At 37.0% G+C, this 16,429-nt stretch overlaps 4 protein-coding genes and 2 pseudogenes across 6 annotated transcripts; 5 read left to right on the top strand and 1 right to left on the bottom strand.

The window, feature by feature from the left end:
• Window positions 1-415: 415 nt before the first annotated feature.
• LOC105171478 (uncharacterized) lies at window positions 416-2,053 on the bottom strand. Of its 2 annotated transcripts, none has more exons than XM_088886042.1 (3): window positions 1,204-2,053; window positions 939-1,036; window positions 416-668 (listed from the first exon to the last, which is right to left on the bottom strand). In XM_088886042.1, exons 1-3 carry the CDS (start codon window positions 1,814-1,816, stop codon window positions 651-653), a joined length of 729 nt encoding a protein of 242 aa, XP_088742168.1. In that variant the 5' UTR covers window positions 1,817-2,053; the 3' UTR covers window positions 416-650. The 2 variants fall into 2 exon arrangements, with proteins under 2 accessions (XP_088742168.1, XP_011090914.2); XM_011092612.3 differs by having other exon boundaries at window positions 416-622; window positions 1,204-2,047.
• Window positions 2,054-4,398: 2,345 nt separating this feature from the next.
• Window positions 4,399-7,988, top strand: LOC105171477 (CHY-type/CTCHY-type/RING-type Zinc finger protein). The gene is made up of 12 exons (XM_011092610.3): window positions 4,399-4,654; window positions 5,253-5,340; window positions 5,516-5,572; window positions 5,696-5,728; window positions 5,841-5,918; window positions 6,083-6,126; window positions 6,216-6,256; window positions 6,455-6,537; window positions 6,626-6,717; window positions 6,829-6,898; window positions 7,484-7,525; window positions 7,618-7,988. The coding sequence occupies exons 1-12, from the start codon at window positions 4,599-4,601 to the stop codon at window positions 7,741-7,743; spliced, it is 810 nt and encodes a 269-aa protein (XP_011090912.2). The 5' UTR covers window positions 4,399-4,598; the 3' UTR covers window positions 7,744-7,988.
• Window positions 7,989-8,332: 344 nt separating this feature from the next.
• Window positions 8,333-10,167, top strand: LOC105171476 (UDP-glucosyltransferase 29 pseudogene; annotated as a pseudogene). Its single transcript, XR_016067741.1, has one exon. The product of XR_016067741.1 is annotated as a UDP-glucosyltransferase 29 pseudogene (transcript).
• Window positions 10,168-10,417: 250 nt separating this feature from the next.
• LOC148786771 (mogroside IIIx synthase pseudogene) lies at window positions 10,418-11,442 on the top strand (annotated as a pseudogene).
• A 306-nt stretch (window positions 11,443-11,748) lies between these two features.
• LOC105171475 (UDP-glucosyltransferase 29) lies at window positions 11,749-13,410 on the top strand. Its single transcript, XM_011092608.3, has one exon. It carries the CDS (start codon window positions 11,886-11,888, stop codon window positions 13,284-13,286), a length of 1,401 nt encoding a protein of 466 aa, XP_011090910.2. The 5' UTR covers window positions 11,749-11,885; the 3' UTR covers window positions 13,287-13,410.
• Window positions 13,411-13,724: 314 nt separating this feature from the next.
• On the top strand, window positions 13,725-15,646 carry LOC105171474 (UDP-glucosyltransferase 29). Its single transcript, XM_011092607.3, has 2 exons — window positions 13,725-15,358; window positions 15,442-15,646. The coding sequence occupies exon 1, from the start codon at window positions 13,912-13,914 to the stop codon at window positions 15,271-15,273; it is 1,362 nt and encodes a 453-aa protein (XP_011090909.2). The 5' UTR covers window positions 13,725-13,911; the 3' UTR covers window positions 15,274-15,358; window positions 15,442-15,646.
• The last annotated feature ends 783 nt before the right edge of the window (window positions 15,647-16,429 follow it).

The following is a 16,429-nucleotide window of genomic DNA, read 5'->3' as shown; positions in this document are numbered from 1 at the left end:
AAGTGTGCTTCAGCTACTCGTCCGTAAATAATTTGGCGTAAAGTTTGCTGCCAATGCATAAGCTCTTAACGTTTAGGTTCCAAAGTTCTTGTATGGATGTAATGATTGTAAAGTGTGCTGCCAATGCATTAGCTCTTAACATTTTAGGTTCCAAAGTTCTTGCATGAATGTAATAATTCTGCAGTTGAAGACTGATAGCCTCCCACTGGTTTCTGTTGCTTAATTAAAGACGTGTTTGGTTTGACTGTTGATTTATCAAAATTAAAGTGATGCTATTGCCTTACGATGATGATCGTAAATGTGTATTTTTCACAAACAATCAAGGCCACTGACAGGTTTCATTAATACTAGGCAATAAGAAAATACTATATTTCATTACTTTAAGGTGCAAATATTTGATATAACGCTTCAAATGTGATGATCAAATCAGACAATTTAGCAAAGGAGCTCAAAACAAGAAAAATTGAAGGCGTCTGTCAATGAGCAGATACATGAATTATATATCATGAACTACCGATAAACAAACAAAGATCAAAGATCCCCAGCTTCTACTGTTTTAATCTTCTTCTTCTTCAATTCAATCTGCCTTGGCAACTGTTGTTGATGTGCCATCCGCCTTCTCCTGCACGACCATCAAGAATGAATACCCATTACCGGAGGTTCAGTTTCTACAACATTCAATACACAAGTCATATTACCATATTTGCAGAACTTCTGAAAAAATTTACAATTGTTGGCTAAGACATGAATTTATAACTTTGTTTAAGACAACATCATTGGAAAACAATCTGAACCTATCATCAGTAACTAACTAAGCAGCAAGCAAATTTACATGATTCCGAAAGTTCCCACTGGAAATCAAGAATCTGAGCTTATTTCTTCACACAGAAAGAAGAAAACTTTGAGGGAAAGTGGTTTTGACATTGAGAAGTTCTTACATTATCAGCAGCAGGAGCAGGAGTCTTCTCTTCTCCAGAAGCTTTTGTTTCATCAGCCGGTGCCACCTTTTCGCCTTCATCCACCTTAACCGTTTCTTCTGCAGAAACAGGAAAACAGCATACACTTGTAAATCAACCGATCCAACAGCCTCTATTATGCTACGAATCCCCAAATGTAAATCCATGCATGCAGTCAAACATATTTCATTACAAACTCATTACTAATACCACAACCTTAGAGTTATCTAAATTGATGTAAACAAACCTTTTTCTTTGTTCGAATTATCCTCTCCATCAATCCCTTTTCCCTCGACAGCATCATTCCCTTTAGCACGTGGAGAATAATAGTCGGATTTTCCTGAAACTCCGTCGGTGATGATGGATTCAATGGTCTCTCCATGTTCCTTCTGGGGAGAGAAAAAGTCATTAGGAGAAGAATCATGTGAAACCAGCAGCTTTCCTTGATCTTCTTGATGATGATCAACCTCAACCTCCTTTTTAACCTTCTCCTCTTTTCCTGATTCCTTCAATTCCCCATTCTTGTTTTCCTCCACAACCACAACATCAGCAGCAGCAGCAGCAGATTCTCCATTTCCATGATCACCATCATTTTCCTTCTCTTTTCCATCTGTTTTCTGGGCTTTTCCCTTTCCCTCCTCAGCTTTTTGATCAGTTTCCTTCTTCTTGATTTCATGATCATCCTTCACCTTCCCATGATCAGCCGGCTTCTTCACCTCATCTGCATTCACATGATCCGCATCAGACTTGGCATGATCCTCAACGACAGGCGGGTTTTTCTCCAGGCTCTTGCTTCTGCTCTTGCTCTTGGCAAGCGTGTCGGCCGTGGCAACAGCGTGCTTTGATTTCCCACAACCCATTGTCGTCAAGGAATTATCGAAGAAGATCAAAATTACAAACAGAGAGAGAGAGAATATAATTCAGAGGAAAATGCAAAAGTTTTCCTCCGCTCTCTCTTCGTCTTTGCAGCCTCTTCTTCTACCTAGGATTGGTCTGGTTTTAAGGAAGAAGCCCACCGGTTTTTCCGTTGGTATTTTGAAGGTTGCTGACCAATCATCTTCTATTTATTGCATTTCCAATTGAACGGACAACCTGTTCAAAACAATTTAAAAAAAAATACTTCATTTATATCAAGAAAAGTTCATAATTTTGCATAATACCGAATACGTTCGACGTGCTTAAAAATTAACGATAACGTTGTTGGGTCTGGAATTTTACAAGAATCAAGATGATTTCTTGTTTTTTCTACTGTGTATGTAATTTGAATGATCAACATAATTTTAAATTGGAAGGTGTCAGAGTTATTAAACAATCAACGTGAGAATAATTATATAATTCAACAGTGGGATAAAGTTAATGACAAAAAAATTATGTTATAAAATATCACTAATGTATCTGTATTTTCATCACATATGGATGGTGCATAGGGCAATAGGGTACGTTCTAATAATATGAACGGTTAATTACATTTTGTCATTCGGATTATAATCGTTACATATTGATATTATTTTTTTTTTTTTTGCTTCAATTTGTCATTTCAATTTTACAAAATTTTGTACTTTGTCATTTATAACTATTTTTAAACAAGTTTTTTGTCAAAACAATAACATGTAGTGTATATGTGATATTTAAGAGTTATGTGATGTGATATTTTTCACACATACACAACATGTGATGTATTTTCCGCAAAAAATCAACAAAAAAACCCTCATATATGACAAAGTGTAAATTTCGTATAGTTGAGATGATAAATTAATACAAAAAAAAAATAGATGATAAAGTATAAAAATGGGCATAATTTGAATCACAAAATATAATTTAGTCTCATACAAATATATACCTTTTTGTCTCTCAAACATTGACTATTATTTAATTATAATTACGGAGAATATATATTTATACATTATTATATTATTATAATATTGCATTTGCAGGCTGAGGAATGGATGATTCCAAAGTTTGTGTTCTTGTTAACTAATAGGTATTTTCTTTTTTTTTTTTCCCTTTAGAAAATTGAAAATATAGATTATTTTTAATTTGCTTGTTGTTAGCTGACCATCATTTTGTTTTATATTAATTAAATTACATTTCTACTCTTAAAATTAAATTTAATTACACAAACATCATTTATTTTTTATAAGATTATAGGCTAACCCTCTAAGAGTATTAGTGTAATACATATCAGGGGCTGTTTGCGTAACTTTTGATCACTGAAAACGGCTGTATTTTTAGTTACAATTACAATTTTAAGGGATATATTTATGGCAAGGGGTATTCGCATAATTAGATTTAATTTTATGGTATGTCAATATAATTTACTCTAAAAATTAATTAAATAAAATTGAAAAAGCCCAAGAATAGTGGGCTGGATTATTGGATCGGATCCATGGACTTGTGATTGAAGCCCCATAATTTATTTAATTCGGTCCACTATTCTATCCGACCCTGACAGTTCGGCCCAATTAATAGACAGGGCAGCTACAAATGGCCTTTGTTTCGCTGTCTGTCTGGAAAATGAAAATACATCTGATCTGAATGAATACTGAGCGTACACATACGTATTTGTCGTAGAAAAGTACATGTACGTAGTATTTTACTACATTCTGTCTAGAAATTGTGTTGTGTAATAATTTATGATTAATATTTTGAGGATACAAAAATTAATATTATCCAAATGAGTATGCGGCTGCACGAAGCCCGAGAGAGCGTATTTTGTGCAAGTTGTTGACCTAGAAATTCTGAACATGAGGAGCATTTGATAAAATCTCCATCTCCATTTCTGTTTGACGTCATGTTTTAGCCGTAAATCTATTTTTCTTGCCAAACAAAGGATAAATCATAGGAGCATTTGATAAATCTCCATTTCTGCACGTACATTTAAATTCCCAATGCCATTAACATGATTTCATGTAGATGTGCGGAAGAATGTGACTTGTATGAATCTTGATCTCTAATTGTTTAATCTATACATTTTCCTTGTCTTTGGATCTTAGATTTCAATGAGAAAGATATTACTTTTGCTTAATTATGTTTTATTTTTCAATAATAAATCTCAAAGCTTGGTGCTTCTGGCTGGCTGCTGATTGCATTGAAATGGATGAGTTTGCAGCCAATGGGAGCTAAAAGTCACATCAACTGGTAGGAAATCACATGGGGTTTCCTTCCAACAAAATTCACACACACACAAGAAAAGAATAGCAAGAATTTTCTACCCTTTTTTTACTCTAATCAACACGAAAACAAGACAAAGCAGTTGCCTTTAATTTCTGAATGAGAGATTGCTTTCACTCTGAATTTCCCATTGGCTGGAGTGTGCGGCGGTCTGTCCCACTTTGTCACCCCATCCTCATAGTCTCTCTCTATCACGCCACCTTATCCTCTTTCCATAAATATATTCATATAAATACAACTTAAACTCTTTCCAAATTTAGTAATAATTTCAAGAAAGTTGGGGCTGTTTAAGCTAATTAAGTGCATGGGTATATAAGGTGTCAGTGCCCACTTGACATGATGGCTGGCCCTTTCCAGTTTTTTAAGGATTTTGGGCTCATCCCCATCTTCCTCTGTATCCGATTTCCTTGCCTTTGCTTCCTTTCAGCTCTTGCCCTTTTATCATTTTTTCTTGGGTGAGAATTCTTGGAAATGCTAATGGAAGACCACTCTAATGATCGTCTTACTTTTGGGAAGATGGGATATGGGTATATTTCTTTCTCTTTTTCTTGATACTTACTGTTTTTGTTTGTTGGTATTCAGATGCAGGTGAAATCTGGATATTCCTAGTTTCTTGATTGGTGGGCTTGGTTGTTTATTGATCTTTATTTCATTCTTGATTTGAATGTTTTACGCAGTTGTTGTATTTTAAGAAATATCTGTGATTTTTTCAGTGCTTATGAAGAAAGTTTGATTCTTTGAAAGTTCCAGCAGTGGTTTTTCTCGTTGAGGTTTCATAGCAGCATTGATGTTCTGATTCGCTGTGTGATCCTCTGTGAAATTTGATGAGTCATTATGACTATTGCTCATGGAAGTTGGAATCTTTCCAACTTTTTTCGACCTTGTATATAGGCCGCCACCTCGTCATTGTTCAATAGCTGTCTTGATCTTGTTCAGTAATTGAACTACCAAGGTTCTTATGTAAGAACAAAGATCGATTCTCCGGACTTTGTTTTGACATGAATATGTGTTTTTTTCTTAACAGTATGCATACAGTTGTGATCCTTCTTCTGCTGAGTTCATGTTTGAGTTCTATTTGATAGAATGGTCTGAATTATCGACACTATCATTCTTTGAATTTGACAGATGCAAGCATTACAGAAGAAGATGCAGGATTAGGGCTCCATGCTGTAATGAAGTCTATGATTGTCGCCACTGTCACAACGAAGCTGTGGTATGTTGATACTTCTTTTGTTTTTCCCCATGTACTGCCCTTAACTAATTTCATGTGAGACTTTCAAATTTTGACAACTTTTATCAATTTGCCTGATATCGTAACACTTTATACATTTTTCTGCAAAAAATTGATTCTATCTGGCTTTGTTGCTTTCACCTTGTTAAATCAACAGAGTACGCTGCGTAACATTTATGATCGGCATGAGTTAGTCCGGTACGATGTGAAACAAGTATGTCTTTTGCAGAAATGTACTCTTCCTGCTTCTGCCCCCATTTTCCTGACTCTTGTTCATTCTTATGTTCCAAAATCCGTATTTTGTTAAAATAAAAAAATACGCTTACTTATGTTGCAGGTTATCTGTTCTGTTTGTGACACTGAGCAGCCTGTATGCCCTTCTTGCCTCCTACTCAAGAGAAACTTTTTTGTAACTTTGTTTTCTTCCTACTTCCTATCCATTTACGGAATGGTTCATTATTAGTCTCTCTCCCGTCATCCAGGTTGCACGTGTTTGTACAAACTGTGGTGTCAATATGGGAGAATATTTTTGCGACATCTGCAAATTTTACGACGATGATGTAATTATCCTTCGACCTGGCAGAAATCCTTATGAATGCGTTGCAATTTTCTAATTTCTCATTTGGTGCTATTTTCTGAACACTAGAGATCCTCAAGTTCTGGTGTTACAAAGCTCATTTTGTGACTTACTCCTCAACGCTAATTTAGGTTATTGTTGGTGCAGATTGACAAAGGACAGTTTCATTGTGACGACTGTGGGATTTGCAGGTTTCGGAGACAAATATGCACTCATGCTTGAATACCTTCCTTCTGCTCCCAGAGTTGTTCTAATTTCTTGTTTTATCTTATGATTTTAGGATCGGAGGTCGTGATAACTTCTTTCACTGCAAGAAGTGCGGTATGCAGAATTAGCTCTACTTTTATAGAACTATTTTGTTTACTTCAGATTCTTTTATCTGTTGTTTGAATCAGATTAAACCATGCTAGCAAGTGTTTTCCTTAATTCTTGTGGTTAATTTTCAGCTAAATACCGTTTCTGTAATGTCTTTCAATCTCCTTCTGGAAATTCTTCATCCCATTTTTGTTAATCATGCAGGCTCCTGTTATTCTGTTAGTTTGCGCGACAATCACCTGTGCGTGGAGAACTCCATGAGGCATCACTGTCCTATATGTTATGAGGTTCCCTCCTAAATTTTTTTCAGTTTCTTCATAATCTTGATAATCAAATTACACTTTCTGCTATAACACTGCCAGTTTTTGCATACAGTATCTGTTTGACTCCCTGAAAGACACCACTGTCATGAAATGTGGACACACCATGCATTGTGAATGTTACCATGAGCTGATAAAGCGTGAAAAGTAATGAAACTATACCATGTATCAACTATTATTTGCTTCAGGCTATCCTTTCACAGCTAGAAACGAAATTGATAAACAACCTTGCCAATGTCTCATTGGGATGGCATACAGGTACTGCTGCCCAATATGCTCCAGGTCGATCATGGACATGTCGAGAACCTGGAAGAGAATAGATGAGGAGGTACTTCTTATTTTATATAGATTGTTGATTGAACCTCAGGCAGTTGCTCAACTTTCTTCTTATGTTGATACTAGTATTGGTTTTAATTATGCGAAAAATAACCATTTTTTTATTGGAATGTGAAGTATGATACAGCTTTTCATTTTTTATGTGAAATTTATTGTCAGGGGTAAGTTGTAATTTTACAATAGTTATCGGGTAAATTATATTGACACCCTTTGTGTAAACTTTTGCTATCGAATAGGGGTGTACCTGCAATTACAATTACAACCTTAACGGGTTACTTGTTATTTTGCAAAAGATAAGGGATGTTTGTGTATTTGAACGTAACGTCAAGAAATATCAATGCCATTTACCATTCATAATATTTTACTTTGAAAAAATTTGAGTGGCAGTGGAAGTGGGGGCATTTTTCCGAACTAAAGTTTGTATGTTCTCGTAGTTGTGATCCCTTCTAGTTTATGCATATATTTCATAATCTGTCTCACAAGTTCCCAACATGTTCACTTTTTCCATTTATCATCATCCTGAACTGCTCAAACTGTTTTCACTATTATCTGACGAGAAAGTTGTCTTTACCTACAGATTGAAGCAACAGTCATGCCAGATGAATATAGAAACAAGAAGGTGCTACTATTGCAACATTTGCCTTTGTAACTCTTTAAAATCAGATGCAACATTTTCATTCCCTGACAAGCATCCCATGATTACACCTGCAGGTTTGGATTCTTTGCAACGACTGCAATGATACTACTGAAGTTTACTTCCACATAATCGGTCAGAAGTGCGGCCACTGCGAATCATACAACACGCGAACGATTGCCCCTCCAGTTCTTCCTCAGTAAGCAGTTTTTACATCATGGATCAAATTATTTGGGCTGGCGCACCAGAAAGCTGGTGCAACCACCCGGAAACAAGGAAGGGATCTTTTGTTGCATTGTGATCGATATCATTGTTTTTCATTTTATACACTCCACATGATTGAAATATGTAAAATTTAAAACCAGTGCACTGTGATTCTTGTGGTGTACAAATTTTTCTTAGGGATATCCTTCTATACATTGGTATCAAAAGCTACCTGGCTTGTTCATTCTGTTAAAGCATAAATGGGACACTGCCCCTGATATCTGGCTTTTATGATTTCTGGTCTATTATATGTGAAGAAATTTCAAGAATTTTGTTTCTGTATTTCTTTTACATCTTTGTTTATAATAATGAGAATGATGGACTTGAAGGTCCCTTATTATATAATGTTTATTGCCGCGTTCTGGAAAACTGTGACTGCAAGTCTGCAATAAATATTTACAGCTCCTAAATAATTACATCTAGCACCCTTGAAGTTTCCCAATATTTTTATTAACATCAAAAACTTCTATGAATTTTGAGTACTGGAGGAACTTATTTGTTAGATGAAAGCAAAGTTTAGGGTGTTAGAGTGTTCGATGCAATTTTCAAATTACAGAAAGTTTATGTATAATTACATCAAATTTCAGGTCTCTATATATTTGTCTGTGGTGATCTGGAATATTGTGTTGATAACGAATCTTGATTTTGGGTCGGTTGCTCTGGCATTGATTTTCTCAACCCACAGGCAGCTAGCGGTGTTATATTTCTTTAAGTTATTAGGCGTTACATATTGGTAAGAAAGGGGAATGCAAGAACTGATCCCTCAAAAGTCTTCATAAATATCACCATTTTTCTGGTTTCTGCACTTTGGACAATTAGCAGAGCTTGATTTCACTTTCATGGAGAAAAAAGAAACCAAATTCAGAGTCCTTATGTTTCCATGGTTAGCTCATGGACACATATTTCCCTTTCTTCAACTAGCCAAAAGACTCTCAAGAAGAAACTTCTCCGTATACCTCTGCTCCACTGCTGTCAATCTTGATTCCATTAGAGCTAACACCGAAAGAGATGTATCAGACGATCCCTCTATAGAACTAGTTGAACTCCATATTCCACCGTCATCAGAACTCCCTCCTGAGTTGCACACAACCAAGAATTTGCCTTCCAATCTTCTGCCAGCCCTTCTACAGGCCTTTCAAACGTCAAGTTTCAGCTTCTCAGATATCATGAATTCCGTCAACCCTGATCTGCTGATATATGATTTCTTCCAGCCATGGGCTCCAAAGCTTGCTTCATCCAAAGTTATACCTTCCGTTTTTTTCTCATGTGCTGGTGTAGCACCGTATGCCTTTTACCATCATTTATATACAGAGGGGGCTAGTTCCATTTTCCCATATCAGGCAATATACCTCCTGGATCATGAGAGCACAAATGTGCTTGCTCGTATTGAGCCAAATATAAAAGATGCTGAGAAAGATTTTGCATTTGGGAGCTTCAAACTCTCTACCGACATTATATTGATGAAAAGCTCTAGAAGTGTCGAAGGGAAGTATATTGATTATCTGTCAAATAGGTGCAAGAAACAGATAGTGCCCACCGGTCCACTTATTGCAGATGCTAGTCACTATGATGATGAGAAGCTCTCAGAGATCATGAGGTGGCTGAGTGAGAAACAAGAGTATTCAACTATATATATTTCCTTTGGAAGTGAGTATTTCTTGTCCAAGGATCAGATAGAAGTAATCGCAAAAGGGTTAGCACTTTGTAACGTTAACTTTTTATGGGTTGTAAGGTTTCCTACTGGAGAAAAGAGTACTAGCATAGAAGAAGCATTGCCTGCATGGTTTCTCGAAACGGTGAAAGACAGAGGGATAATAGTTCCTGAATGGGCACCACAGACAAAGATTTTAGCCCATTGGAGTACTGGTGGTTTTGTAAGCCATTGTGGCTGGAGTTCCATCATGGAAAGCATGTATTTTGGTGTTCCTGTTATAGCCATGCCGATGAAATCTGATCAGCCAATAAATGCTAGACTTGTGGTGGAGACTGGTGCTGGAATAGAGGTTGAAAGGGATGGAAATGGACACTATTTGGCAGAAGGATTGGCGAGAGCGATAAATAAAGTGATTGTAGAGAAGCCATTTTGTGAAGGCCTGAGGGATAGAGCTGAAAGATTGAGTGAGTTGATGAAAGAGAGCGAAGAACAAGAGATGAATGAAGTAGCAGAGCAGCTACTGAGGATTTGTATGGACAATGAGAAACAACTGTGATATTATGTTCCGGATCAGGCAGTGAAAAGTTTGTTGATTCTAAGGATGCATGGTGTTAAATTTGATATGTTCATATTACTGAGTCTCTTGATCTGAGTAAGTTATTGTATGTATGATTTCTTGCAAGAATAGTAACTGTATTAATTTTCTCCATTCGCCTCAGGACTACAATTTTCCGTTGTACGTAGTACTGAATGACAGTCTTTCAGTTAGAATTCGTTCCGGAAATAAAAGGTTATTGTCATCGACATCTTTCACTAAGAGAAACATATAAAAAGTTAAACATATGTTCATAATACGTAAAAGAAGCTCTCCTGAATGATGATATGTCTCTAACTGCCAAAATGATTTAACCAACGTAGGCCATTATTTATCATGCATCTCCGATGTAGAGTATTAACTAATGGTTTACTTAGTGGAAAAATGGAACCAAGAAGTTACTGGAAAACAATCAAAAGAGTTTTTTTGATAGTTCAGCACAAGTGTTCTGGTCTAGCTGAAAACATTAACTAGGGGACAGGTTTGACTCCTGGAGAAAGAACAACCTAAATTCAGCATTCTAATGTTTCCTTGGTTAGCTTATTCACTTGTATTCCCTTTCTTGGACTAGCCAAAAGACTCTCGAAAAGAAGTTTCCACATATACTTCTGTTCTTCTGCTGTCAATTTTGATTCAATCAGAAACAAAATTGGGACAGACTTGAATATTGAGACAGTTTCAATAGATCTAAGAGCTCCGATTACCATCATTGCCTGAACTTCCACCACAACCAAGAATTTACCACCCAATCTTTTGCCAATCCTTTTGCAGGCCTTCCAGATGTCAAGTTCTAGCTTTTCTGAAATCTTGAATGCTTTAAAGCCTGACCTACTGATATATGATTTCTTCCAGCCGTGGGCGGCACAGCTAGCTTTATTCAATGTATACCATCTGTTTTATTTGAAACTAAACCTGCAGCCCCTATTTTCATTTTTCTATCATTGGTACACATATGGGACTACTACTTTCCCTTATCAAGAAATATATCTTCTCGTTCATGAAAAATTTGATCTATGCTCCCTTTGAACCAAAAGTAAAAGATGCCGGCAACGATTTTGCATTTGGGAACTTGAAATTGCCTTCTGATATTGTTTTAGTTAAGAGCTTAAGAGGGGTTGAAGGGAAGTATATCGACTATCTTTCTGCATTATGCCAGAAGAAAGTCAATCATTCAAGAACCTAATGACGAAGATGAGGTGTATCCGGAGATCTTGCAGTGGCTAAGTAAAAAGGAATGATTTCCAACCGTTTTCATTTGCTTTGGCAGTGAGCACTTCTTGTCCAAGGCGCAGATTCTAGAGATAGCAAAGGGGTTGGAACTACGTGAAAGTAACTTTATATGGGCTACCTGGCTTGTTTATTCTGTTAAAGCATAAATGGGACACTGCTCATCATATCTGGCTTTTATGATTTCTGGTCTATAATATATGGAGAAGTTTCAAGAACTTTGTTTCTGCATTTCGTTTGTATCTTTGTTTATAATAATGGGAATGATGAGCTAGAAGGTCCCTCATTACTATCATGTTTATTGCATTGTTCTGGAAAACTGTGACTGCAAGTCTGAAATAAATTGCTTTTGTCTCTGGTGCTGAGGAATTTTGTGTTGGTAACAACTGTTGACTTTGAGTCGGTGGTTCTAGCATAGATTTTATCAATCCACAGGTGGCTAGCGGTATTATTTGTTTTTTTCCAAAGTTATGAGGCCTTAGTTATCGATATCTGCAGGCATAAGGAAGGGGAATGCAAGAACTAATCCCTCAAAAGCCTTCAAATTCTCACCATATTTCCAGTTTCTGCACTTCAGACATCCAACAGAGCTTCGTTTCACATTCATGGAGAAAAAAGAAGCTAAATTCAGAATCCTTATGTTTCCATGGTTGGCTCATGGACACATATTTCCCTTTCTTGAACTCGCCAAAAGACTCTCAAGAAGAAACTTCTCCATATATCTCTGCTCTACTGCTATCAATCTTGATTCCATCAGAACTAACACCGGAAAAGATGTATCAGATGATCCCTTAATACAACTAGTCGAACTCCATATTCCACCATCATCAGAACTCCCTCCTGAGTTGCACACAACCAAGAATTTGCCTTCCAATCTTCTGACAACCCTTATACAGGCCCTTCAAATGTCAAGTTCCAGCTTCTCAAATATAATGAATTCTGTCAACCCTGATCTGCTTATATATGATTTCTTCCAGCCGTGGGCTCCAAAGCTTGCTTCATCCAAAGGTATACCTTCCGTTTTTTTTTCATCTGCCGGTGCAACATTATTTGCCTTTTACCATCATATATATACGGAGGGGGCTAGTTCCACTTTCCCTTATCAGGCAATATACCTCCTGGATCATGAGAACAACAATTTTCGTGGTCGTGTGGTGCCAAATTTAAAAGATGCTGACGAAGATTTTGCATTTGGGAATTTCAAACTCTCTACTGATGTAATATTGATGAAAAGCTCTAGAGCTGTTGAAGGGAAGTATATCGATTATCTATCAAGTAGGTGCAAGAAACAGATAGTGCCCACCGGTCCACTTATTGCTGATGCTAGTGGCGATGATGATGAGAAGTTCTCAGAGATCATGAGGTGGCTGAGTGAGAAACAAGAGTATTCAACTATATATATTTCCTTTGGAAGTGAGTGTTTCTTGTCCAAGGATCAGATAGAAGTAATAGCAAAAGGGTTAGCACTTTGTAATGTCAACTTTTTATGGGTTGTAAGGTTTCCCATTGGGGAGAAGAGTAGCATCAAAGAAGCAATGCCCGCAGGCTTTCTTGAAACTGTCAAAGACAGAGGGATCATAGTTCCTGGATGGGCACCACAGACAAAGATTTTAGCCCATCCTAGTACTGGTGGTTTTGTAAGCCATTGCGGGTGGGGCTCTATCATGGAGAGCATGTACTTTGGTGTTCCAGTTATAGCCATGCCGATGCAAGCGGATCAGCCAATAAATGCCAGACTTGTGGTGGAGACTGGTGCTGGAGTAGAGGTCGAAAGAGATGGGAATGGACACTATTTGGCAGAAGGATTGGCGAAAGCAATAAATAAAGTGACTGTGGAGAAGCCATTTTGTGAAGAACTGAGGGATAGAGGGAAAAGATTGAGCCACTCAATCAAAGAGAGCGACGAACAAGAGGTGGATGAAGTAGCAGAGCAGCTTTTGAAGATTTGTATGAAAAATAAGAAACAAAGTGAGATAACAAATTCCAGATTAGGCAGTGAAAAGTGAGTTGATTTTAAGGATGTATTGTGTTAAATTTGATAGGTTCACATGACGGGGTCTCTTGATCTCATTAACTTATTGTATGTATGGTTCTTGCAAGAATAGTAACTGTATTAATTTTCTCCATTCACCTGATCGCAGCTACAACTTTCCCTTGTATGGTAGTACTGAATGACAGTCTTTCAGTTTGAATTCTTTCTGGAAATAAAAGGTGGTTGTCATCCACATCTTGCACTAAGAGAAACATATAAAAAGTTAAACATATGTTCATAATAGGTAAAAGAAGCTTCCTGAATGATGATATATCTCCAACAGCCAAGATTGATTTATCCAATGTAGGCCATTGTTTATCATATATCTAACAATTATTCAAGATTTGAATGGTCAAGTGGAGTGGGCTACTTTGCTTTGATGATTTTGACCCCTGTACGAATACTATTCTAAACGATGATTTTTCCACTTGATATTCTTAAAAATTTAAAGAGACAAAGTAGAGTCTTGATTAATGGTTTACTTGGGGAACAAATAGAACCACGAAGTTGATGAAAAGCAATCAAAAGAACTCTTTTGATAGTTCAGCACAATTATAATGGTCTAGCTGAAAACAGGAACTAGAGGAGAGGTTTCACTCATGGAGAATGAACAACCTAAATTCAGCATTCTAATGTTTCCATGGTTAGCACACTCACATGTATTCCCCTTTCTTGGACTAGCCAAAACACTCTCTAAGAGAAGTTTCCACATATACTTCTGTTCTTCTGCTATCAATCTTGATTCAATCAGAAACAACATGGCAACATACTTACCTATTGCTACAGCCTCAATAGATCTGATCGAGCTCCGATTACCATCATTGCCTGAACTTCCTTCACAGTTCCACACAACCAAGAATTTACCACCCAATCTTTTGCCAATCCTTTTGCAGGCCTTCCAGATGTCAAGTTCTAGCTTTTCTGAAGTCTTGAATGCTTTAAGGCCTGATCTACTGATATATGATTTCTTCCAACCATGGGCGGCAAAGCTAGCTTTATCTCAAGGTATACCATCTGTTTACTTTGCAACTACAGGAGCAGCCCCTTTTTCATTTTTCGATCATTTATACACATATGGGACCACCACTACTTTCCCTTATCAAGAAATATATCTTCTGGAACATGAAAAAGTTGATCTACGTGCTCCCGTTGAACCAAAAGTAAAAGATGCCGATGAAGATTTTGCATTTGGAAACTTCAAATTGTCTTCTAATATTGTTTTAGTTAAGAGCTTAAGAGGGGTTGAAGGGAAGTATATTGATTATCTTTCTGCACTATGCCAGAAGAAAGTAGTGCCCACAGGTCCAATAGTTCAAGAACCTAATGACGAAGATGAGGGGTGTTGGGAGATCTTGCAGTGGCTAAGTAGAAAGGAAAGATTTTCAACTGTTTTCATTTGCTTTGGCAGTGAGCACTTCTTGTCCAAGGAGCAGATTCTAGAGATAGCAAAGGGGTTGGAACTATGTGAAAGTAACTTCATATGGGCCACTCGATTTCCTGTTGAGGAAGAGACCCTGTGCATTGAAGATGCATTTCCATCAGGATTTCTTGACAGGGTAAAAGAAAGAGGCCTTGTTTTACGAAAATGGGCACCACAAGCTAAAATTTTATCATGTCCAAGTATTGGTGGTTTTGTGAGTCATTGTGGGTGGAGTTCTATCATGGAAAGCATGTACTTTGGCATCCCGGTAATTGCCATGCCTATCAAATTTGATCAACCGATAAATGCCAGACTTGTGGTGGAGGCTAGTGCTGGAGTGGAGGTTGGAAGGGATGAAAATGGACTCTTTTCTGCAAAAGCGGTAGCTGAAGCAATAAACAAGGTTATTATGGAGACGAATGAAGGTGGTCTAAGGAATGGAGCTAGAAAGTTGAGTCAAGAAATGAAAAATGAAGAGGAACAAGCCGAAAATGAAGCAGCACAAGAGTTATTGTGGCTTTGCAAGAAGAGTAAGCAGTAAACTGCCGATCATTTCAACCTCAGGCAGTAAAGTTTGAGAGGTTTATGAAGACCCTCTGATGATCAAGATGTCTGTCATCACTCGTGTAATGGAACATCGTTCTTCGGTAAGCTTTCTAGTTCTACACAAATGCTGGTGTGCCTAACTCATTTGCCGATACAATTGCAGGCAGCTCTGTATGGCCTTTGCAGTCCAGAAGAATGCGGGGTAATGGAGAAGAGAAGGGACTCAAGTTACTCTCATCAGATAAAATGAAAATGAAGGTGAAAATAGATGTATTTACACCTTTAATTTTCAGTATTTTATTGTTGGGAAATAAGAATACTATAACACTCGAGTTTTCGGAAAATAAAAGATGATTGATTTTCATTTATTTATAGCGATGAGTTACAAGAAGATAACTATAACAAATTCAAGAAAATCTCAACAAAACAAACTGCAAAGAAACCAAACAGATGAAAGAAGAAGATGAAGGCATGGAAGAAGCTTTCTGTAAATTTTCATATATTCAAGAAAGTGTGTATCTTGAAACAATATATACAGTTAATAAGCCGCAAATAACCACCCAAATCAACTAACTAAGCACTGCAGCTGTTACGCAGAACAGCTTTGGAAAGTAAGCTGTCAACTGTCGAAGAAACGTGGCCAAAGAAAGGAGTTTATGACAAGCACACGTGTTCAAACAAAACAGAGAAAAAACGTGTAAGCTATTAATAAAAGTGTTAAAAGCAACTTTGGGCCTGTTCCTCAGCACTTCTTTCTTCAAGTCTTGTTCTTCTTCAATTGAAACGTGTCTGCTGCAAGAATTCAGCTGAAACAGAGCAGAAGAACTTCAGTAGAACTCCAGTATCTTTTCACAAACTAAATAAAAAACTAACTGATCAATTCAAATAAAATCCTCAAAAATGTAACGAGATTTTGATCAACAAACTAATCTTCTACCAACAAACTAATCTTCTACCAACAAACTTGTAGCAAATATAGCGTAATGTTTATCATTTACTTTGATAGAAAATGGTGGTGTGAGGAATAAATCAGAATGTCACTTTTGTTCTGTAGGTGCCTTGCAATATCTTAAGGAAAGTATATTATGAAAACATGATCAAGAATTTAGGTAAGCTCCGGATTTGTATCAACTCCTTAAGTCTAACTTTTC

Source organism: Sesamum indicum, linkage group LG10 (genome assembly GCF_026168435.1).
Source record: "Sesamum indicum cultivar Baizhima isolate 11 linkage group LG10, ASM2616843v1, whole genome shotgun sequence".
Classification (NCBI taxonomy): Eukaryota; Viridiplantae; Streptophyta; class Magnoliopsida; order Lamiales; family Pedaliaceae; genus Sesamum; species Sesamum indicum.
Note: the sequence above shows the minus strand (reverse complement) of the source record. Positions and strands in the feature narration are given on the sequence as shown.